The sequence below is a fragment of the Mastigoproctus giganteus genome, chromosome 9, assembly GCF_048544385.1.
Source record: "Mastigoproctus giganteus isolate SK-2022 chromosome 9, ASM4854438v1, whole genome shotgun sequence".
NCBI lineage: Eukaryota > Metazoa > Arthropoda > Arachnida > Uropygi > Thelyphonidae > Mastigoproctus > Mastigoproctus giganteus.
The window spans coordinates 229,482,585-229,507,628 of NC_143583.1; the positions used below are offsets into that span (position 1 = coordinate 229,482,585).

The window sequence follows — 25,044 nt, forward strand, 5'->3', positions numbered from 1 at the left end:
TCTGAATGGAATCAAGAAGCCTGAGAGAGGTTTTGGGGGCACCACCCCAAATGTGGGAACAATATTCCATGGCAGGGCGGATTTGCGATTTATACAGAGTGAGCAGCTGTTTGGAAGAAAAGTAACGCCGAGAGCGAAAGAGAAAACCAAGTTTTTTAGATGCAGAGGAAGCAATATTTGTAATGTGCTTGTGCCAAGAGAGATTAGAAGTAAGGGTAATCCCCAAAAGAGATATATCATTTTGCCTAGAAATTGGAGTGTCACTAAAGATAAGCATAGGAGCAGAAGAATCCTTTTTGCGAGATATAAGACAAGACTGAGTTTTAGAAGGGTTGAAATCAACTAAGTTGTCTTTGCCCCACTGGAGAATTACCCGAAGATCGGCATTTAAGGAATTGGTAGCAGATTTTCGAGAAGTTGAAGCTGATTGAGCAGGGCAAGGTTTCTCAAAATGGAAAGTTGAATGCAATGTGCTATCATCGGCAAAACTATGGATAGGATTTCCAGTCAATGGAAGAAGGTCATTGATATACAAGAGGAAAAGAGTGGGGGAAAGAACTGAACCTTGGGGGACACCGGCATTAGTGGAGAAGTTAGAAGACAGAGAGCCATCTACCATCACCCTCAGTGAGCGATCAGAGAGAAAACTGGATAACCAATTACTAAAAACAGTTGGTAAACCATAAGATGGAAGCTTGTTTAGAAGACCTTTATGCCAAACACGATCGAAAGCCTTTGAGATGTCAAGAGCAACTACTTGTGTTTCACCGAACCTTTCCATTGAAGTAGTCCATAAATGGGTAACATAAGCCAGAATATCACCAGTGGATCGACACTGACGGAATCCATACTGGCGATCGTTGATCAGACGGAAGGTTTCTAGGTAGTTTAAGAGTTGGCGGTTAATTGATTTCTCCATTACTTTAGAAAGAGTAGAAGTAATTGCAATGGGACGATAATTGGATGGGAGGGATTTGTCACCCTTTTTAGGAACTGGCTGGATATGAGCAAATTTCCAAGCAGAAGGAAAAACACCTTTGGAATAAGAAAGTGAAAAAAGGCGGCAAAGAATAGGAGTAAGTTCAGGAGCACAGATTTTGAGAACAAGTGGAGAAATACCATCAGGACCTGGAGCTTTCTTAGCATCAAGATTCATCAAAATCCTTCTGATATCCTTTTGACGGAAGACCACAGGAGGCATTGAATGGACCGTGTTGGGAATGGTGGGAGGTGTTTTACCAAGATCATTAATACATGAGCTGGAAGAAAAATGGGATGCTAGCAGGTCAGCTTTATCCTTGGCTGAAGTGATAGCAGAACCATCTGGTTTGGACAGAGGTGGAAGCAGAGATGGGCAAAAGTTGCGGCCAATAGCTTTGGCAAGAGACCAGAATGCTCGGCTACCATTAGGGCAAGAAGCAAGTTTTCTACTCTTAGCCTGTTCAAACTCTAGTTTGGACTGATTAATAACTGCTTTACAATTGTTGCGAGCTTTGGTGTAGGCAGAAAATGAAACTGAAGAATTAGAAACAAGCCAATTACGATATGCAACATTCTTCTCTTGAACAGCCTTAGCACATTTATTGGAAAATCAAGGTTTAGATAAAGGATGAGATTTTAAAGTGGAGTGTGGGATAAAGGATTCCATTCCTGCAAGAATAATTTCACTGACACGATCTGAGCAAACGTTGACATCAGGAGTTTTGAAACAGTAATCCGACCAAGGAAAAGAAGAAAAGAAGTCTCGCAGGTCATCCCATTTTGCATTCTTGTAATGCCAAACAACACGAGGTTGGGAATAGCCATGAGATAAAGGTTCCATTGGAGAAGAGACAATCACCAAGTTGTGATCTGAAGTGCCTAAAGGACCTCTCACTTCGACCGTGTACTTAGAAGGGTTGTTTGTGAGAAAAAGATCAAGCGTATTGGCTGTATGATTCAGATTGTCCGGTATTCTTGTAGGTAAATGAACAATCTGTGCTAGGTCATTAGTAATTGCAAAAGCCTCAGCATCTCGACCTGCTGGGTCGGTGTGACTAGAAAACGGAAGCCAGCTGGAGTTGTGAACATTAAAATCACCAAGGAAAATTACCTCACTGTTAGGAAAGTTGGACTGGAGAAAGTCAAGTTGCAACGAGAGGAAGTCAAAGAGCTCCAAGTGATTAGTGGAGTTGGGAGAACGGTAGAGACAACAGATGAATTTGACACAATGAGGTAGAGAGATTTTAAGCCAAAGAAGATCAAAGAGAGGAGATTCCAAATTGCCAAGTCTCTGACAGGGAATATCAGAACGGACATATGCACAAGTACCACCTTTGAGGCAAAAGGAATCATACAGCGAATAATTTGGGCATCTGAGATGAGCAGTAGTTGAATCAACCGATAACTGAGATTCTGTCAGAAAAAGTACATGGGGTTTGGCAGACTGCAAGTGGAAATGGACATCGTTGAGATTAGAATTGAGACCACGTATATTTGTGAAATGAATTAGGAAATCCTTGGGAGGTTTAGATCTTTTCGCAGATAAGCTTGTTCTATTAGTTTGACAATTCATGGTGTATTCAATAGTAAGAAAAAGTGGGTGGGACATGCTGTATGAAGTAATGAAATTTTTGGATATGGCGTACATGTGGTAAGAATATACCCAGATCCTTGACATAACGTGGCCTCGACAATGCTCCCCGCATACACACTACTCGGACTCCCTCCAGTCACTATCTGGCAGAGTAGAGGTAGCAAGATTATACACTAGCTGATCCGGAAGCCTCCTAGAGAGTTACCAATAGGTTCGGTCCGGTGTACTAACTAGCGGCCGGCCTGCGAAAACCGTTTTAGAGCTGTACCCTCAAAATGTAAGGAATATTGGATCTCGCCACGACGTTCATCATAACCTCAAAAGTCATCAATCATACTGCATGATGGAAGAGATAGGGAAGGGTTGACCGGAACTTAGCTCTAGAGACTAAACATGGGTTCCACCACTTCAAGCCTCCAATAAGCAAAGTGGTGGTATTTCACCGGTTGATGAGAGTCATCTACCACCTAGTACTGCCTGGTAACATAGAGGGGCGGCATTCCTCCATGTGGTGTGGGCGCCACACCTCGACCCCTGCTTACGTTGGTTCACACCTGGGTGGTCACCCACCATGTGCTTGTGCATGGAGGTTATACCCAGGATTACTAACAGTCCCACCATCGTGAAGGTGCAAGCAGAGGATTTGGCTGTCACAGACCGTCCGGACTTCGCCGAAATTGGGTCCACTTGACTTGAGTGTCACCCGAATATCAGTTCCATCAGCGTTTTAGACTCCCAGGTAGCAAGTACAGCTTGTCTGGCATATCTGAGAGAATGTCTGTGACAACCTCAAGGACCAATGCCATACTGCTCCAATTTGTACAATAGTCTTCCATGTGCAGCAGTATCAAAAGCTTTCCTCAGCCCCAAGTATATGATATCAAAATAATTTTTTGCATCCAGTTCCTTTGTGACCACATCATAGTATCCATTGAAATTGGTCAGACAACGCTTCCCCTTAACAAACCCATGCTGTGTCTGAACTATAACCGAAGGGTTGTCTAGATGATCCTGCAGTGCCTCCATTAATTTCCCCCGGAACAGAAATTAAACTAACTGGTCTCTAATTACTTGTGTCACCCTTTGATCTTCCTTTTTGAGTTGGGGATCACATTTGCACATCTCCATTCCAGGAATACTTTCCCCGAGTCCAAGGAAGCTCTCATAATTATGGCCAAGGGTTTGCTTACTTACTTTGCCGCCTCCTTTAATATAACTGGACAGATCCCATCCACCCCAGGTGCCTTTTTTATGTTTATCTTGAGCAATTTCTCCTCTACTTTGCTCTCAGTTATTAAAAAATCATTTAACTCACTACAAGTTGAGTCTGTTTGGTGTGACATAAGCACTGGGAAAGGAAAAAATGAGAATAGGTGTGTGATATAGGCCTAATGAATCTGATGAGTATAATGAGCAATTGTGCAGAGAAATATAGAGTGGGCCAGTAAATCAGTGTGTCTTATAATGGGAGATTTTAATTTCCCAGAGATTGACTGGAATTTGTGGATTGGTCACACACACACACACACACACACACACACACACACACACACACACACACACACACACACACACACACACACACTCTAGCAAGGCTTTTATGGATTTATTGGATGATTGTTTTCTAAAGCAGCATGTTCGGCAGTAATACTCTTGATCTGATTATCAGTAGTGATTATTCATGCATTAAGAATCTGCAGATAAAGGAACCACTAGGTGGCAGTAATCACAGTTTGCTGAAGTGGGATTTACTCAGAGGTAACTACCATTAGCAGTAAAGGGAACGATTTTTGCTTTCGTGAAGGTGACTACGGTGGTCTGAGACAGTATTTAAATTCTATACAATGGGACCAACTGGTGATGTTACCAACAGCAAATTCAAAATGGGAAGCATTCAAAGAAATAATTTTGAAAGCTACTAGGCTTTTCCTACCAACTAAGAAAAATTGTTCAAGATTTAGACCTAAATGAATGTCAGATGAACTAATTAGACATGTGGCAGAGAAGAAAAATGCATGGGATACAAATAAATTAACAGGTGACATAGAGGCCTATAATAGATATAAGCTGGTCTGTAACCAAGTCACAAAGGAGGTTAGGTAGGCAAAGGCAGAGTACGAGAAATCTTTGGCAAAGGATGCAAAAAAAACAGCAGAGTTCTTTATTTATGTAAAGTCTATAAGGAAGGGGATAAATCAGATTGGTCCACTTGATATCGATGGTTCAACTGCTGATGATCCTGCTCAGCTACCTAACAAATTAAATGAATATTTTGCATCTACATTCACACATGAGGAGTTATTCAGGGAGGGGAATGCCAGAGGTGTATTAAACTCTGGCAGTAAACTAGATACTCTTGTAATAACTGAGATTAAAGTGGAAGAGAAATTGTTGAAGACAAACATAAGAAAGGCACCTGGGGTGGATGGAATCTATCCAGTTATATTAAATGAGGCAGCAGAGTAAATAAGCAAACCCTTAGCCATAATTATGAGAGCTTCCTTGGATTCAGGGGAGGTACATATGGACTGGAAATATGCAAATTTGACCCCAATCCACAAAGGAGGATGAAATGGCAAAACAAGTAATTACTGACGTGTTAGTTTAACTTCTGTTCCAGAGAAATAGTGGAGGCACTGGTTTAAGAAGCATTACGGGATCATCTAGACAAGACTTCAGTTATAGCTTGGACACAGCATGGGTTTGTTACGGGGTAGTCTTGTCTGACCAGTTTGATTGGATACTATGATGTTGTAAAGGAACTGGATGCAAAGAATAATTTTGATATCATATTTTTGGATCTTAGAAAGGCTTTTGATACTGTTGTGCATTAGTAGAGGCATTAAATGCAAGAAACCAAGCTTATGTAGCATCAGCCAAAAAAAAAAACAAAAAAACACGCTCCCATTTCACCCTTCCGTTCATTCCAAATACCTCTCCAGCTCAGCCTTAAATTTATTTAGGCTCTCAACATCCACAATAAAAGATGGAAGTCTGTTCCACCAATCAACTACCCACTGGCTAAAGGCAAACTTCCGCACATCTATCCTACAATTGTCTTTCCTCAATTTGAATTTATGCCCTCTCACGTGATTATTCTGAGCAAGAGGATGAATCCCATTAGCATTGAACATGCTCAAACCATTCAAGGCTCTGTACACCTCAATTAGATCACCTCGCAGGTGTCTAGTCTCCAGACACTAATCTGCAAACCTTAAGCCTTTCTTTGTAAGAGCAACCCTTCGTTCCATTCACTAACCACTAATCTTGTTGCCCTACATCTTTCTTAAAATGAGGTCCCCAGACCTGTATACAGTACTCAAGGTGTGGCTTGACCATTGCCTTATGGATAATAACCTCCTTATCCCTGCTAGAAAAATTCCTGTATATATCATTGACAAGATACCATGAGCTACTCTTGCAGACCATCTGCACTGCTCAGAAAACTTCATATCTACCTGCACAATTACCCCCAGGTCCTTTTCATTCTCTACCACTGTCAGTGTAGTACCACAGAGTTGATACGTTACTCTGGGGTTACAGCTTCCCAAATGTAGTACTTTATTATTATTATTAATAGCCATATGGTGCAAGGAAGCCTGAGGCTTATGCTGCACCAGGAAAAAAAAAAAAAAAAATTCCCGAGTTACCCTGAGAGAGAGAGAGAGAGAGAGAGAGAGAGAGAGAGAGTCAAAAGTAGAAGGGAATCACCAAGAAATAGAAAAATGATGATACCCAGCTCAGGACCCTGGGTGTGCCAAGCCCATACTCACCAGATTGAGCCCCCGGGGTTATTCAGTTCAATGTTAAACTTCATTTGCTACCTCTCAGCCCATCTGCTCAACTTTTCTTGATCCTGTTGCAGTAGCGTACTCTCATTAGTGTCCTTAACAACTCTGCCAACCTTCGTACCGTGCTCAAACTTGGACATTAAGCCTGACATACCATCATTTATAAACAGAAAATAACAATGGACCCCACACTGAACCCTGAGGGAATAACTAATAACGTTAGGCCATGAAGAGCAGTGTTCATTGATTATCACTCTGTCTTCTCCCACTCAACCATCCCTTTATTCCTAGCAGCAATTTGCCTCCAATGCCACATTGCTCCAATTTGTGCACCAGTCTTCCATGTGAAACAGTATCAAAAGCCTTTCTAAGATCCAAATATATGATATCAAAGTTATTCCTGCATCCAATTCCTTTGTGACCACATCATAGTATCAAATCAAATTGGTCAGTAGAAGACTGCTGTATAAATTGGAGCAGTGTTCCATTGGAGGTAAATTGCTGCTATGGATAAAGGGATGGTTGAGTGGGAGAAGACAGAGTGGTAATCAGTGGACACTGGTTTTCAGTGTTGGGTCCATTGTTGTTTTCTGTATTCATTAATGATATTGATGATGGATGTCCAAGTTTGCAAACAGTTGTAGGATAGAATAGAAGTGCGGAAGTTTGCCTTTAGCCAACGGGTGGTTGATTGCTGGAACAAACTTCCATCTCGTTTTAAAGGTTAAAGCCTAAATGGATGTCAGATGAATGAATGAGACATGTAGCAGGGAAGAATGCATGTGCTACTTATAAATTAACAAATGTTGGTAACAGTTGTAGAAGTTGATAGCTTAAAAAGATTCAAGGCAGAACTGGACAAACATTTGGAGCGGGTGAATGGGTGAAATGAAGACGGGGGTATGTTTTTTTTTTTTTTTTTTTTTGACTGATGCTATATAAGCTTGCTTTATTGTATCATGTGCCCTTGCTAATGCTTACCATTGTTTAATACACCTCTGATATTCCCTTCCCTGAATAACTCCTCATGTGTAAATGTAGAAGTAAAATACTCATTTAGTTTGTTAGCTACCTGAGCAGGGTGATCTATAGCTGTAAACATCAGACGTCTTCCTGCCATTATCCATGCGGGAAGACTTGTCTCTGCTGTAAAAATGATGGTTGGCATTATTTTGGAACCAGACTTCTGGACTAACTGCGGATGGAGAATCCCAGTACCAAGCCTTTGGGCCAACCTAGTCCTTCAGGCCACTCCAAACCGGTTAAAGTTATCCGATTGGTTCTTACATGTGTAAATGCTGCAGTACATACACTCCTTGGATGGCGACCTGTACAAGTTCTCACTGGATAAAAAATACAGGCAGAACTTACTCCATAGACTACCTTCTCAGGACCACGTCACAGGACATTAGAACCTGCTCCCAAGTGCCTGTCCATCACTTCCATGGATCCATCACCACAGTGTTCCAACTTTCTGCGCCTGCTCAGATTACTTCAGCACTGTAAAAGGACTGCTCCCTGGAGAATAATTTAACTTGATAACATGTTGTTGGGTAAATAATTTCATATATAAATTTTTCAATTTTTTTCCATTGTTTAAACCTACACTTGTATAATTAGCAATAATATTGTTTTTTTTTTCCTCCTATTTATTACATTGTATTAGCCTTTACTGTAAATCCCTGGCTTGTAACCAATGAAGGGTATTGTGTACGGCATGTGCCTTTTGTATGCAATAAACAGTTTTTCTTCTTACAGTTGAACAAACAATATCAAGTGGAACAATTTGATTCATCCTGTTTCCTGATTCCTGTTTTTCTTTGCATCCTTTGCCAAAGATTTCTCATAATCTGCCTTTGCCAGCCTAACCTCCTTTGTGACTTCATTACGGACCAGCTTATATCTTCCATAGGCTTCTGTGTCATCTATTAATTTATAAGTATCCCATGCATTCTTCTCTGCCACATGTTTCATTCATTCATCTGACATCCATTTGGCTTTAACCTTGAACAATATTTCTTGGTTGGTATGAAAAGATTAATTCTTTGAATGCTTCCCATTTACAATTTGCTATTGGTAACATTGTCAGTTGGTCCCACTGTATAGACTTTAAAAACTGTCTCAGACCTCCAGAGTCACCTTTTAAGAATGTAAAAATCCTTCCCTTTACTCCTTATGGTAGTTACCTCTTTGAGTAAATCCCACTGCGATCACTGCCATCGAGTGGCTCCTTTATCTGCATATTCTTAATACATGAAGAATCACTACTGATAATCAAATCAAGAGTATTACTCCCTCTGATTGCCTCCTGAACATGCTGTTGTAAAAAACAATCATCCAATAAATCGACAAAAGCCTTTCTAGTGTGCAAATGACCAACCCACAAGTTCATTCAATATCAGGAAAATTAAAATCCCCTATTATAAGGCAATTTAATTTACTGGCCTACTCTATTTCTCTCTACAGCTGTTCATTATACTCATCAGAGTCATTAGGACTATAGCCAGTGTTTATGTCACACTAAATGGACTGAACACTGCATTGTCCACTCATGTCAGCTGGATGCACAGTGCACTGTCCACCCATGTCAGCTGGATGCACTTCCTTAGATTGTGTTTTTTTAACTAATAGCATAACCCCTCCTCCCTTCCTATCCTGTCTATTCTTCCTGTACACATTGCATTCCCCAAATTCCAATTCTGCATTCCTTATACCTCTGTGACACGTCTCTGAAATCCCAACAGTATTCTACCTTTGATGTTTTGACCAGCACCTCAAATTCATCAAATTTATTTACTGTACTCCTAGCGTTGATGTACACACATGTATACATGCACCTGTTCTTATGCTTAGCTATCCTAACACAACCCATGTATTTACTCGTTCTGCAATTACTCCCAGCAGTCTCTGAAATCCCCAGCACCTTGTTTTGTAGGCTGCTTCTCATTCCAATAGAAGCAGTGCAAGAATCACTTTCACCTCTGCAGCGGCTACTGTTAATCTATTTGTCCATGTATCTCTCCCCCCCAGCTAGAAGTTTTCTGACCCACCTAACACTGCCTCGATAGCTTCAGAAAATATTATTGCACTCTTTCTATTTAAGTGTATCCTATCCTTGTGGGGCTTAGAGGGGAACAGGAATCCTGTGTATTATCAGACACAGCCTAAAACACTGATGGATCCAATATCTCTCTATTACAGAAGATTTAGGAAAAGTCCGGTTGGCCTGCCTCCCTAAAATCCACTCATGCGCACCTTCTCGATGGTAAGCCCTGTTATGTCACTTAGGTGGCAACAAACGTGTAGAGTGGTTATCTTCAAGACGCCTGGTCAGCGTGAAGAGGAAAAGACCAAACCCTCCAGCATATGAGAGCACAACAATACAAATGGCCCTCAGTCCCCAGCAGCTTTCACTCTCCCTCTTACGGCAGCGAGAGGATCAGAATGGAAGCAGAGGGTGCTAAGAATCTCTGGGTACGACCAGGCTGCCATACATGGAAACTGAACTTGGCCTGTTATAACATACGATCACTCATCGGTGAAGACAGGATATTAGAGCTGGAAAAGGAATTAGAAAATGTTAATTGGAATATCATCGGTTTGGCTGAAACAAGAAGAAGAATGAATCACTTATAAGTTTATCAAGTGGAAATCTGCTGTACACCAATGGAAACAGTGAAAGGAGTGAAGGTGGAGTTGAGTTTCTGGTACATAAAGATTTTAAAAACAACATTTTGGAATTCAAAAGTACATCACCAAGGGTGTCAAGACTAATACTCAAGATTTCTAAGAGGTACAAGCTGAAGATTATAATGATTTATGCACCAACATCGAGCCATGATGATGAAGAGGTTGAAGAAATGTACAATTGAGAGTCTTCTAGATGAGCAGAAAACCCACTACACTATTATTATGGGAGACTTCAATGCTAAGGTTGGAAAAAGGCAAAACAGCACAGAAAGAGGAACTATAGGAAATTTTGGAATTGGTGAAAGAAATAAAAGAGGTGAAAGACTTGTGGAATTTGCAGAATCTCAAGGACTGTCAGTAATGAACACTTTTTTTCAAGAAAAGGGTGAACAGAAAGTGGACATGGAAGAGTCCAAATGGATTAGCAACCAATGAAATCGACTTCATCCTCACTAACAGAAGATATATTGTGAATGATGTTACCGTCCTGAATAAGGTAAATGTTGGAAGTGATCACAGAATGGTAAGATGTACACTTGATATAGATGTAGGAAAGGAAAGGAAAAAACTGACTCGAGTAAATTCAAAGGTCTCTGAGATGACAGAGGAGGAGAAAAAGCAGTATATACTGGAACTTAAGAACAAGTTTGAGCTTCTGCAGACTGCTCAGGACCAAGATATTGACGAGGAATATTACAACTTTCTGAAAGTGATAAAGCCCAAGAAACCTATAGGGAAACAGAAATCCAAAGAAGAAAAAATTAGTCAAGAAACACTTTCATGATGAATCGAAGACGACAAATGAAGAGTAAGAAAAACACTGACAGGGAGAAAATTGAGTATACTGAGTTATGCAAAGCCATTAGAAAGAGACTCAGAGAGGACATAAGAAGATTTAACACAAGAAAAGAAGAACAAGCATTAAGGGAAAACAAAGGATTTAAATCAGCAGCCATGAGCAGTAATACAGAAAGACAAATGATACTGAAACTGAAGAATAGCGATGGTGTACTTATAAATAGCAGAGAAGGCATAATTCAAATAGCAGAAGACTACTATAGAGAATTATACAAGGTGCGAGGGAATAATACCAGCAGTGGGGAAGATGGATTGCAAAGTAGCAACACATACGACATACCCGATATTCTTCCTGATCAGGTAGAACATGCATTGAAGAAAATTAAGAATCGGAAAGCCCCGGGGGAAGATGAAGTTACTGTAGAGTTGTTAAAATTGGGAGGAAGAGACATAACACAAAAACTGGCAAGGCTCTTCACAAAGTGCATTAGAAAACGTGTCATGCCTAAGCAGTGGAATAATGCAATCATAGTTTTGCTGCATAAGAAAGGAGATAAATCAGAAATTGGAAATTATAGACCAATTAGCTTGTTATCCCACATCTACAAGTTGTTCACAAGGGTCATTACTAACAGATTAGAAAGAATACTTGATGAGAATCAACCGAAAGAGCAAGCTGGCTTTAGGACAGGATTCTCAACTATGGATCACCTTCACATAATATCACAGTTAATGGAGAAAACAAATGAATATAAAACACCATTATGCCTGGCATTTGTGGATTATGAAAAGGCATTTGACTCCATAGAGCATAAGGCAATGTTTCAGGCACTGGAAAGACAAGGCATAGATACCCCATATATTATGATTTTGAAGAAAATATATGAGTGCTACCTCCTTTATTAGACTAGACAAAGACAGTAGCAAATTTAAAATCGAGAAAGGAGTTCGACAAGGAGACACAATATCTCCGAAGCTGTTTACTACTGCCCTTGAGGAAGCTTTCAGAAGATTAGACTGGTCGCAGAAAGGAGTCAATGTGAACGGAGAGTACCTAAACCATTTACGATTTGCAGATGACATTGTGGTTATAAGCCACGATCCCAAAGAATTAGAGGAAAATCTTAATCAGTTATGCACAGTTAGTAAGGATTTTGGACTAAAGATGAATATGGCTAAAATAAAAGTAATGATGAACAAGTATGCCACGGAAAGGGAAATTAGCATTAGCATTAGTAGAGGCATTTGATGCAAGAAAGCAAGCTTATGCAGCATCAGCCAAAAAAAAAAAAAAAAAACCACTTCCACTTCACCCCTCTGTTCGTTCAAAATACCTGTCCAGCTGAGCCTTAAACTTATTTAGGCTATCAACCTCCACCACAAGGGATGGAAGTCTGTTCCACCAACCAACCACCCGCTGGCTAAAGGCAAATTTCCGCACGTCTATCCTACATCTGTCTTTCCTCAATTTGAATTTATGCCCTCTCAGGTGATTATTCTGAGCTAGAGGAAGAATCCCATCAGCATTGAGCATGCTTAAACCATTCAAGGCTTTATACACCTCTATCAGATCACCTCGCTGGTGCCTAGTCTCCAGACACTGTAATTTGCAAAACTTAAGCCTTTCTTCGTAAGAGCACCCCTTTGTTCCATTCACTAATCTTGTTGCCCTTCTCTGTACTCGTTCCAGCAGCTCTACATCCTTCTTGAAATGAGGCCTCCAGACCTGTATACAGTACTCTAGGTGTGGCCTGACCATCGCCTTATACAATGGAATAATCACTTCCTTATCCCTGCTGGAAAAATTCCTGTATATCATTGACAATACTCCATGAGCTACTCTTGCAGCCCGTCTGCACTGCTCAGAGAACTTCATATCTGCCTGCACAACCACCCCCAAGTCCCTTTCATTCTCTACCACTGTCAGTGTTGTACCATAGAGTTGATACGTTGCTCTGGGGTTGCTGTTTCCCATATGTAGTACTTTACATTTGTCAATGTTAAACTTCATTTGCCACCTCTCAGTCCATCTGCTCAACCTTTCCAGATCCTGTTGCAGTAGCATAGTGTCAGTAGTGTCCTTGACAACCCTGCCAACCTTCGTATCGTCTGCAAACTTGGACATTAAGCTTGATATACTATTATCAATATCATTTATAAATACAGAAAACAATAATGGACCCAACACTGAGCCCTGAGGGACTCCACTAATAACATCAGTCCACGATGAGCAGTGTCCATTGATTACCACTCTCTGTCTTCTCCCCCTCAACCACCCCTTTATCCATAGCAGCAATTTGCCTGCAATGTCACAGTGCTCCAATTTGTGTAGCAGTCTTGCATGTGCAACAGTATCAAAAGCCTTTCTAAGATCCAAGTATATAATATCAAAGTTATTCCCTGCATCCAGTTCTTTTGTGACTGCATCATAGTATCCAATCAAGTTGGTCAGGCAAGACTTCCCCTTAACAAAACCATGCTGTGTCTGAGCTATAACTGAAGTCTTGTCTAAATGATCCTGCAGTGCGTCTTTAACCAGTGCCTCCATTAATTTTCCTGGAACAGAAGTCAAGCTCACAGGTCTATAATTACGTGTCAGCCTTTGATCCTCCTTTGTGAATTGGGGTCACATTTGCACATTTCCAGTCTATGGGTACCTCCCCTGAGTCCAAGGAAGCTCTCATAATTATGGCTAAGGGTTTGCTTACTTCCTTTGCTGCCTCCTTTAATATAACTGGATAGATCCCATCCACCCCGGGTGCCTTTCTTGTGTTTATCTTCAACAGTTTCTCCTCCACTTTACTCCCAGTTATTTCAAGATTCTGTAACTTACTGCTAGAGTTGAATACACCTCTGGCATTCCCCTCGCTGAATAACTCCTCATGTGTGAATGTCGATGCAAAATATTCATTTTGTTTGTTAGCCACCTGAGCAGGATCATCAACACTTGACCCATCAATATCAAGTGGACCAATCTGATTCATCCCTTTCCTTCTAGAGTTTACATAAGTAAAGAACTCTTTGCTGTTTTTCTTTGCATCCCTTGCCAAGGATTTCTCGTAATCTGCCTTCGCCTGCCTAACCTCCTTTGTAACTTGGTTGCATATCAACTTGTATCTATCATAGGCTTCTGTGTCATGTGTTAATTTGTAAGTATCCCATGCATTTTTCTTCTCTGCCATATGCCTCATTAGTTCATCTGACATCCATTTTGGCCTAAACCTTGAACAATATTTCTTAGTTGGTATGTAAAGCCTAGTAGCTTCCAAGATAAGTTCTTTGAATGCTTCCCATTTTGAATTTGCTGTTGGTAACATCATCAGTTGGTCCCACTGTATAGAATTTAAATACTGTCTCAGTCCATCGTAGTCGCCTTTACGGAAGCAATAACCCTTCCCTTTACCCCTAATGGTAGTTACCTCTTTGAGTAAATCCCACTTCAGCACACTGTGATCACTGCCACCTAGTGGTTCATTTATCTGCAGATTCTTAATGCATGAAGAATCACTGCTGATAATCAAATCAAGAGTATTACTCCCTCTAGTTGCCTCCCGAACATGCTGATGTAGAAAACAATCATCCAATAAATCCACAAAAGCCCTGCTAGTGTGTGAGTTTCCAGCCCCCAAATTCCAGTCAATATCTGGGAAATTAAAATCTCCCATTATAAGACACTCTGATTTACTGGCCCACTCTATTTCCCTGTACAGTTCCTTATTATACTCATCAGAGTCATTAGGCCTATAGCACACTCCTACTCTCAATTTTGATCTCCCAATGTTTATGTCACACCAAACTGACACCACACTGCACTGTCCAGCGATGTCGACTGGCTTCACTTCCTTGGTTTTTATGTGTTTCTTAACTAATAGCATAACACCTCCCCCCTTCCTATCCTGTCTATCCTTTCTGTAGACGTTGTACTCCCCAAATTGCAGTTCCGCATCCCTTATATCTGTGTGACACCACGTCTCTGATATCCCAACAATATCTGCCTTCGATGTTTTGAGCAATACCTCAAATTCATCAAATTTATTTACTAAACTCCTAGCATTGGTGTACACGCAAGTATACCTGCACCTGTTTCTATTCTTAGCTACCCTAACACAACCCACGTGTTTACTTGTACCACAATGGCTCCCAGCAGTCTCTGAAATACCATGCATCTTGTTTTTCAGGCTTCTGCTCATTCTGATAGAAGCAGTGCAAGAATCTCTTTCACCTCTGCCAGTGGCTACTGTCAATCTATTGGTCTTTGTTTCCCCCCAAGCTAGCAGTTTTCCGACCCACCTAACACTGCCTCGATAGCATCAGCAAATATTCTTGCACCCTTTCTATTTAAGTGTATCCCATCCCTGTAGAAGCCATCTCTCCTGTTAACAAGTACAGTCCAGGCTGAAAAAAATTCTACCCCTTGAGCCTTGCACAATCGTTCCAGGGCCGAATTGATCGACAAGGCTCCCTTTAATATAACTGGATAGATCCCATCCACCCCGGGTGCCTTTCTTGTGTTTATCTTCAACAGTTTCTCCTCCACTTTACTCCCAGTTATTTGAAGATTCTGTAGCTTACTGCTAGAGTTGAATACACCTCTGGCATTCCCCTCGCTGAATAACTCCTCGTGTGAATGTCGATGCAAAATAGTCATTTAGTTTGTTAGCTACCTGAGCAGGATCATCAACACTTGACCCATCAATATCAAGTGGACCAATCTGATTCATCCCCTTCCTTCTAGAGTTTACATAAGTAAAGAACTCTTTGCTGTTTTTCTTTGCATCCCTTGCCAAGGATTTCTCGTAATCTGCCTTCGCCTGCCTAACCTCCTTTGTAACTTGGTTGCATATCAACTTGTATCTATCATAGGCTTCTGTGTCATGTGTTAATTTGTATGTATCCCATGCATTTTTCTTCTCTGCCATATGCCTCATTAGTTCATCTGACATCCATTTTGGCCTAAACCTTGAACAATATTTCTTAGTTGGTATGTAAAGCCTAGTAGCTTCCAAGATAAGTTCTTTGAATGCTTCCCATTTTGAATTTGCTGTTGGTAACATCATCAGTTGGTCCCACTGTATAGAATTTAAATACTGTCTCAGTCCATCGTAGTCGCCTTTACGGAAGCAATAACCCTTCTCTTTACCCCTAATGGTAGTTACCTCTTTGAGTAGATCCCACTTCAGCACACTGTGATCACTGCCACCTAGTGGTTCATTTATCTGCAGATTATTCATGCATGAAGAATCACTGCTGATAATCAAATCAAGAGTATTACTCCCTCTAGTTGCCTCCCGAACATGCTGATGTAGAAAACAATCATCCAATAAATCCACAAATGTCCTTCTAGTGTGTGAGTAACCAGCCCCCAAATTCCAGACAATATCTGGGAAATTAAAATCTCCCATTATAAGACACTCTGATTTACTGGCCCACTCTATTTCCCTGTACAGTTCCTTATTATACTCATCAGAGTCATTAGGCCTATAGCACACTCCCACTCTCAATTTTGATCTCCCAATGTTTATGTCACACCAAACTGACTCCACACTGCACTGTCCAGCGATGTCGACTGGCTTTACTTCCTTGGTTTTTATGTGTTTCTTAACTAATAACATAACCCCTCCTCCCTTCCTATCCTGTCTATCCTTTCTGTAGACGTTGTACTCCCCAAATTGCAGTTCTGCATCCCTTATATCTGTGTGACACCACGTCTCTGATGTCCCAACAATATCTGTCTTCGATGTTTTGAGCAATACCTCAAATTCATCAAATTTATTTACTAAACTCCTAGCATTGGTGTACACGCAAGTATACCTGCACCTGTTTCTATTCTTAGCTACCCTAACACAACCCATGTGTTTACTTGTACCGCAATGGCTCCCAGCAGTCTCTGAAATACCATGCATCTTGTTTTTCAGGCTTCTGCTCATTCTAATAGAAGCAGTGCAAGAATCTCTTTCAAATAATGATTGAAGGTGCAGTAATTGAAAAGGTGGAGTCATATACTTACCTGGGACAAGTTATTAGCTGTAATAATGATAAATGGCTGGAAGTCAAGAGAAGAATAAATTTTGGATGGATAGCATTCAGGAAATATAGTCACATACTGAAGAGCAATATCCCAGTTTGTCTGAAACGTAAAATAATGAATCAATGTATACTCCCCACCGTGACTTATGGAAGTGAAACTTGGGCACTCACCAAAAGAATGGAAGAGAAGCTAAGAACTACACAGCGAAGAATGGAACGAATTATATTGGGAATCAGACTGTTAGATAAGAAGAGAAACACATGGATTAGGCAGCAAACTCAAGTAAAGGACATTCTTATCAAAACTAAAGAACTAAAATGGTCTTGGGCAGGACATATAGCTCGAAGACATGATGACAGGTGGACTAAGAAAATAATAGAATGGTACCCAAGAGGAGCTAGAGGAGCTAGAAGAAAACCTGGAAGACAAAGGCGGAGATGGATAGATGAAATTCATGAGTTTTTGGGTAGTAAATGGATGGAAAACCAGTGCTCAAAACAGAAGGAACTGGCAAGTTGCTGGAGAGGCCTTCATCCTGCAGTGGATTGAAAATGGCTGATGATGATGATCCTTGTGGAAGCACTCTCCTGTTAACAAGCACAGGCCATGCTGGAAAAAATTCTACCCCATGAGCCTTGCACAATCTCTCCAGGGCTAAAATTATTGACAAGGCTCTCATCATATACCCCCTCCTATCGTGTCTGGGCAGAATTGCAGACACCTTCAAATTCAACCCTAACTCATGGCTTTCAACATTTACCTGTACTTGTTATGTAATTCTGCCATTATCCTACTCTTAATATTGTACATATAATAATATGTACAATAATATCACCCTTTTTGGCCTTAAAAGATATCTGCTCTACAACATCATCAATTTTTGCCACTGGCAGATATACCGTGGTTCTGTTCCACCTATCCTTTTTGCTCAATATATATATTTCCCATTCCCCTGACAATAGAGTAACCGACAACAACTGATGCTGACTTGTGTTCAGTTCATGATATAGAAGAAGTTTAAAAAGATAGTGCAAAAAATGTAAGAATTTTGTATTTGGCCCTTTTTTTTATTCCCTTTCATTTAGTTTTGATACTTAGCATAAATGTTATTTGTCACAGCCATTTGCAGGATATTAATTGCCTGAATGCTGTAAATACTAAAGTTTTTGTTATTTTATTTAACAAAAAAAAAAGGATATGTAAAATACAGATTTGAATAGAGTTCACTAAAAATTTTAGAATCTAAAAAAGTTTTTACATCTGTTATTTTCTACAAAACCAAATTTTTATTAATTCTGCAGGGAAAAAGAAAACAAACATAAAAATATAAATATTAAACCCTCTAATCACTTCCATTTTCAAATTTATAAAATCATTTAATCTTCCAACAATCTTGCTAAAATCCAAATAAACTTCCAAAATTGTTCCATACATCCAGCTCATGATTAACTGTGTCAAAATAGCTTACTAAGTTAGTTAAACAGGATTTTCCATTAAAATAACCATTTGTTATTCATTGTCTCTGATTTTCCCTACCACTGAAGTCAGACTAACCAGTCTGTATTTATTGACTTCTCTTAGAACTGCCTTTATGTGTATCTTGTTGAAGTTGTTAAAGAGGCTCATTGCTTTGAAAGCTTCTTCGTGCTTGTATTTTCATGCATGTTTTATCACTTGTATTTTCATGCATGTTTTACACTTTTATTTTATTGACATTAATAGTTTATCTTTTATTATTTTTTGTATATTTATTGGCTGTTTAATTTGTACAGAGTGTATTTATATTTTATTCTATTCATCACTATCTGTGTATTTAGTTTATTTTTAATAAACTTTACTTGTTTTGGCTGTCTCATTGGTAGAAGAAATATTATTTCATTCTAGCAAGCCTCCATCTTGTGCTCATAGGCCAGTCACCTTCTTGTTTGTCCTGGGAAGGTGTTTTAAAGATTGTTATTCTTTAGACTTTCCACACTTTTGAATAGTTGGTTCCTTGCTGTTAATCAATACAGTTCCTCCCCTAGTTGTTGCACCGGAGATTCTCTTTTTGAATTTATGAGACTTGTCCATCTCAACTAGCCTTACATTTGTTGTTTTTGTGGACTTTGATTCTCTTTGGTGGGAGAGCATCCTCGAATGTCTCCATCTTTTTCAATGTCCTAAGCAACTTTATCTAATAATTAGGGATTATTTTTCCAACAGATTTGTCTATAGCTTCTATAGCTTCTTATTATAATTCCATAACTAGACCTAGTTTTTGTGGCTGTCCTCAGGGCTTCGTTTTAGGTCCCTTCTTCTGGAACACGATCCTCAATCAGTGGCTTCTTAAGCGGTATGAATGTTATTCTTTGTTAGCCTTTGCTGGCAATCTAGCATTATTGTTTTACAGTAATTCAAGAGTTCATCTGGAAGCTAATGCCAACAATGTTTGAAAGTATCTTTTTAACTGGGCTTCTCTTAATAAATTAAAGATCTCTCCATCCGGTACTTGTATGATGGTTTTTAAGGGCCATCTTTCTGAAATTTTGATTTTGATGAGTCACCTCCACTCATCAGAATTAATAATCCAGTCTATTCCTTTTGTGACAACAACAAAATAATTGTTTGGTTGTTGTTGTTGTCATTAAAGGAATAGACTAGTTATTAATATAGACTGGTTATTCCATGTTACTTATCTTGCAGATAAAATTAAAGTCTATAGCCATGTTCATTTTTATTTCTAGGCAGGAGTGGGGACTTTGTGCAAAAACCCTTCGTCTTATGTACAAAGCTGTTGTTCTTTCTATTGTTACTTATGTGGATCCTGGTTTCATTAAGGAGGAAACTTCATGCCAGGCTGCTGACTGTTCAAGCAAAGCATAATTCTATTCAGTGTACTTTCCTCTCGTCCTTGCTCACGCTTGTCGTACAGTCTTTCCTCCCACACTCCATCTTGCTGGTAGCCTTCCCCATTGATTTTCTTTTAGTGTACATAGGGCTTTCTTATTATATCTGACAAAGTTATTCTTATGAATTTTATGGCATTTTAATTGAACCTGAGGCATCTCGTAAAGGAAAAAAATCTCAGTTTCCAGTTTTAATTTCTTGTTGGCAGAAATATTGGTCTTCTTCATCCAAAGATAGAACTGCCAATTTTTTTTCCCCTCTGTCTCTGTTTTCAGTAAGGCTACTTTGCAGTAGTTCACACTTATCTCCTTTCTGGCCATGGCTCAATTAATACCAAGCTATTTTATTTTAATCTTTCCACAACACAGCTTTATTTTTGTAGTGCTCCTGAGGATGTTCCCCGCATTATTATACTGTCCAGTTTACAAATCCTCTAGGCAAAGGTTATTTACAAGCACTGTTCCTGTCTTACTTGGTCAAGAAAATATATTTGTGTCTTCTAAAAATAGTTTTCAAGTGCTGCAAGGCTTTGCCCTTGAGGTCTTCTCATTACAGAAGAGACTACTTCTACTAACCAATAACCTACAATTTTCATAAACTGCAAGTGGAATTGTAGCTTTGACTGAAAGTACTTTTGCAGTGTTTCAGATTATTATTGTGACATGTAAAATACACTTCTAAACTACTGTCAGCTAAAATTCTGAGATTTCTCGTAATTCTATTGTTATAGTTTACTCATTTGATACTTAGTAATCACATCACATGATGTGACTGCTCTGACCTTATGTCAGTTTTCTGTATATAACTTGTGTAAACCTGATGACTGTAATTCCTATTTGATTTAGACTTACTTTATTTGTTTATTGTGCTGTTATTGGTTTGGTTAATGTTACTTAGTTGTGCCTGTGAGTCACATGGCTTTTCTGTTTTATAATATTGCTTAACTTCTCCATTCTTTTTTCCCATTTCCTTCCTTCTTTTTTTTTACTTATTTATTTACTAATTAATTTTTTTTTTTTTTTTTTTTTTTGGTAGTTAAGATGTGGCCTGTCTTAACTACGGGATACCTGGCACCCACTGGTATTGCACTACATGCAGTGGATGTGGGATATTGTCCAGTTTTGGGACTGGCATAAGAGATTAAGGTGGGCTACTGTACATACTTAGTTGTGGCTAACTGCCCTGCAGTGTAGATGGACACTGGGCAGGCTTTCCAGGTGATCGCCTTCCTGGTGACTACGTGGCCAGAAACAACTAAACAAAAGATCACTTACACTGCACAAACATTGCACACCTTCCTAGCCTTTTACAAAGTTCTCTGTCATCACATTGAAGTTGAACTGAAGTTCTGGAGCCCCCTTGAATTAGATACTATACATGTCTACATACATAGATTCAGAACAGTTATTCAGTTAAACATGGAACACTTCTTAACGTTTTGCATTAATAAAAAAAAAAATATCCACTGAAGGTTCAGCTTTCGTTATGAAAGATGCCAAAAGATAAAAGTTCAAGCTTAAGTAGTTTAGAGAAAGGGTGGGAAAGACATGTTTGGTAGTCCCTTTGAGGAGAATAGGATATGTGGTATGCCATTCAAGCATTGTTTCAAGTTGTAAAAATGTCTATGGGTAATTGTTGTTACTTATAAACACCTTGATACACAAAAATCTCACTGATAGTTTACATAATTTAAATGTGCTGGCAACAGCAATGGACCTTGCACAGTGGTCTATACTTTAATTAAGTTAAAATAAATAAATGTACCATGGAGTTTTGATAGAAATGGAAGTAGGGACCTTATTATGCAAAAGTATGCTCATTGAGAACATATTGGCACCTGGATTACCAAGTGATAATTCATATACTTTATAAATAAGTTTGGCAGACAAATTTATATGATAGAAAAGACAAAAATATTTTTATACGTAACATTGATCTCTCATACCGTGCAACTAATGCCACAAATTGCCCCATCATGAGACACAACAAGCTGTAAAACTGTTGATGGTATGTGAATAGTTTCTGCAGTATGTTTAGGTGGCGATGGTGATATAGCATGCATTATTAATAAATAATTATATTTCTCTTTTAGTAAGTGCTCTTTGTTTGAAATTCTCTATTGAATTTTATTTTCAGTTTATTTATGTGAATTTTTATTTTTATATAATGCCACTTTCATGTTTAGAAATTTTAATAGTTCATGACATTAGAAATATGCAAATGCAGTATTAACTTTAATTACACTTTAATAATTTTTTTTTTAAGTTTCGCTATCTGGAATACTATGATGGGAACATCATTATTGAGCATTCCTTGGGCGATACAACAGGTATTTTTCTTTGTTAAAAAAAATAAATCTGAGTTAATATAGCTTAGAATGTGTACTTGATTTTAAAAGCTTAAAAGAACATCCCTTAATACCTTAATTTTTGCTATCTAAATTTTAAAAATTCAATCATAAATACCATTACCAGCATTCCTTATATATTTAAGGAAGGAGTAGTGTAATTTTAGAAACATAAATAAAAATGCATTTATTTCCAATTATGTATTTGGCAGATAACTGTAGTTATACTGCAATTAATACAATGCTAAGTTGCACATTATATAGGGATGATCTTACTTTCTCTTTCTACCCAGCTAGAACTTAAGGTATCAAGTTTAGCAGCATTTGTTTGCTCTGATTGTGGCTAGCTTAGTTGACAGTTGCTGATAATAAGTTTTTACTCTCAGTGATGGGGACTCATTTCCATCTGTATACAATGGATTTTTATTATTTTTTAAAATTTAAATTAAATTTAATTTTAATGAAAATAGCCCTTTTTTGAAACTCAGTAAATTAAGCTTTAAAAATGGTTATCCAAAGGATTTTTAGTGTAATGAACTCGAAATGGAGGAATGGGTGAAATGGATTTTCGGTTTCACTCTTAAAAAGCGAACTAATGAGCTACTTCAATTTTAAAGATAATTGTTTAGATTTTTCTGAGAAAATTAAAAATGATGCCGAAATTCTTAAAGCTGCTCGAAGTAGTACAAAATATATAAATATATTTCTTGACTAAATGTCAGAGTATGAAAAGGCTGTTTAATCATGGGTAATACATCTCCATCATTTCTACTACCCAGGTAGTATGCATAATACCTAGGTAGTAGAAATGGAAAATGATTACCCTTGCTTTAACAGCCTTTTCATACTCTTTGACATTTAGTCAAGAAATATATTTAGATTAAACCATGCACTCCATCAAGCATCTCTCATATTGTAGAATTATACTTCAAAACTGAGTTATCACTATTCCAACATGGTACCTGCCCACCCACCGATGAAGGCAACTAGATTCAAAACTGGTGGTGGTGGTGGTGATGGTGCCCATCTGAGAATAAGAAACAGTAGTCTTCTCTACCAGAGAAGCGTTACATATTCGAAGTAGTGCAATACCTAGGCAACTCGTTGTGAAAGTAATAACAATATGAGATATAATAAAACAATGCATGCATACTATTCGAGCCCATGACCACCAAATATGGAGGATGCGGAAAGGTCAGGGAATGACCACTGCATATCCCCGGAGCAATATGGCCTTAGTTGCTAATGCTCCTAAAAACCAAATAACAACAGCATGCATACTACCTGGGTAGTAGAAATGATGAAGATGCATTACTCATGCTTAAACAACCTTTTCATAGTACAAAATATGTTCATTGGGAATATTTTCTAGCTATTAAACTATTACCGTTTTTTTTTTTTTTTTTTGCTTTTTTTTTCAACTACCTAAAATTACTTTAGTTTGATGTCAATTAATGCACTAAACTTACGTTAAAATATTTGGATCAATTCATGCTTTTTATATCATCCATATCGTTCATTAGCTTTATATATCAATCCATATCGTTCATTAGCTTTATATATCAATCCATATCGTTCATTAGCTTTATATATCAATCCATATCCTTCCCCATGGTTTACCATTAAATATTTTAAATTCTAAATTAAACTAAAATTTGCAAATATTTATAGTCAGTATGAAAACTATAATTTTTAAACCAAAATCTAAAAAAATATAAATAAAATGTTAATTATTAACTAAAAAAATCGTTCAATTTTCTTTTTTGGGGTGGGAGGGTGTGGAGTGAGAGTTGGAGAGTGGTAGCATCATCAATATGATTAATAAATACAGAAAACAATAATGGACCCAACATGGAACCCTGGGGAACTCCACTAATAACATTACTCCACAAAGTGCAGTGTCCATTGATTACACATTGTCTTCTCCCACTCAACCATCTCTTTATTCATGGCAGCAATTTGCCTCAAATTCCACACTGCTCCAATTTGTGCAGCAGTCTTCCATGTGCAATAGTATCAAAAGCCTTTCTAAGATCCAAATATATGATATCAAAATTATTCTTTGCATCCAGTTCCTTTGTGACCACATCATAGTCTCCAATCGAATTGGTCAGACAAGACTTCTCCTTAAAAAACCCATGCTGTGTCTGAGCTATAACTGAAGTCTTGTCTAGATTGATCCTGCAGTGCTTCTTTAACCAGTGCCTCCATTAATTTCCCTGGAACAGAAGTTAAACTAACAGGTCTGTAATTACTTGTTTTGCCATTTGATCCTCTTCCTTTGTGAATTGGTGTCACATTTGTACATCTCCAGTTCATGGATACCTCCCCTGAGTCCAAGGAAGCTCTCATAATTATGGCTAAGGGTTTGCTTACTTCCTTTGCTGCCTCCTTTAATATAACTGGATAGATCCCATCCACCCCAGGTGCGTTCTTATGTTTATCTTCAACAATTTCTCCTTCACTTTGCTCTTAGTTATTACAAAATCATCTAGCTCACTGCCAGAGTATTCCCCTCCCTGAATAACTTCTCATATATGAATGTAGATGTAAAATACTCATTTCGTTTGTTAGCTACCTGAGCAGGATCATCAACAGTTGAACCATCAATGTCAAGTTGACGACAGGATCTAGAAAAGTTGAGCAGATGGGCTGAGAGGTGGTCACTGAAGATTAACATTGACAAATATAAAGTACTGCATATGGGCAGCAGTAACCCCAGAGTAACATATGAACTGTGTACTACACTGAGGGTTGTAGAGAATGAAAAGGACCTGGGGTTAATTGTGCATAAGGTATAAGGTATGTTCGTGTCAGAAGGCACCTGGGATTTCTCCCATCTCCGCATGTGTTCACTGTATCAAGGACAGTACACTGTCAAGTCAGAGACTTGAAAGTGTGTGGGCCATGTCTGTACAGTGTTGATGTG

At 38.7% G+C, this 25,044-nt stretch overlaps 1 protein-coding gene across 1 annotated transcript in view; it reads left to right on the forward strand.

The window, feature by feature from the left end:
- The window catches only part of LOC150081164 (sodium-coupled neutral amino acid transporter 9 homolog), a 240,840-nt gene that overhangs the window by 37,106 nt on the left and 178,690 nt on the right, over positions 1–25,044 (forward strand). The window contains exon 4 of the mRNA XM_090380964.1: positions 22,034–22,097. Within this exon, the coding sequence (XP_090237090.1) occupies positions 22,034–22,097 (64 nt within the window). The remainder of the gene's footprint in view (positions 1–22,033; positions 22,098–25,044) is intronic.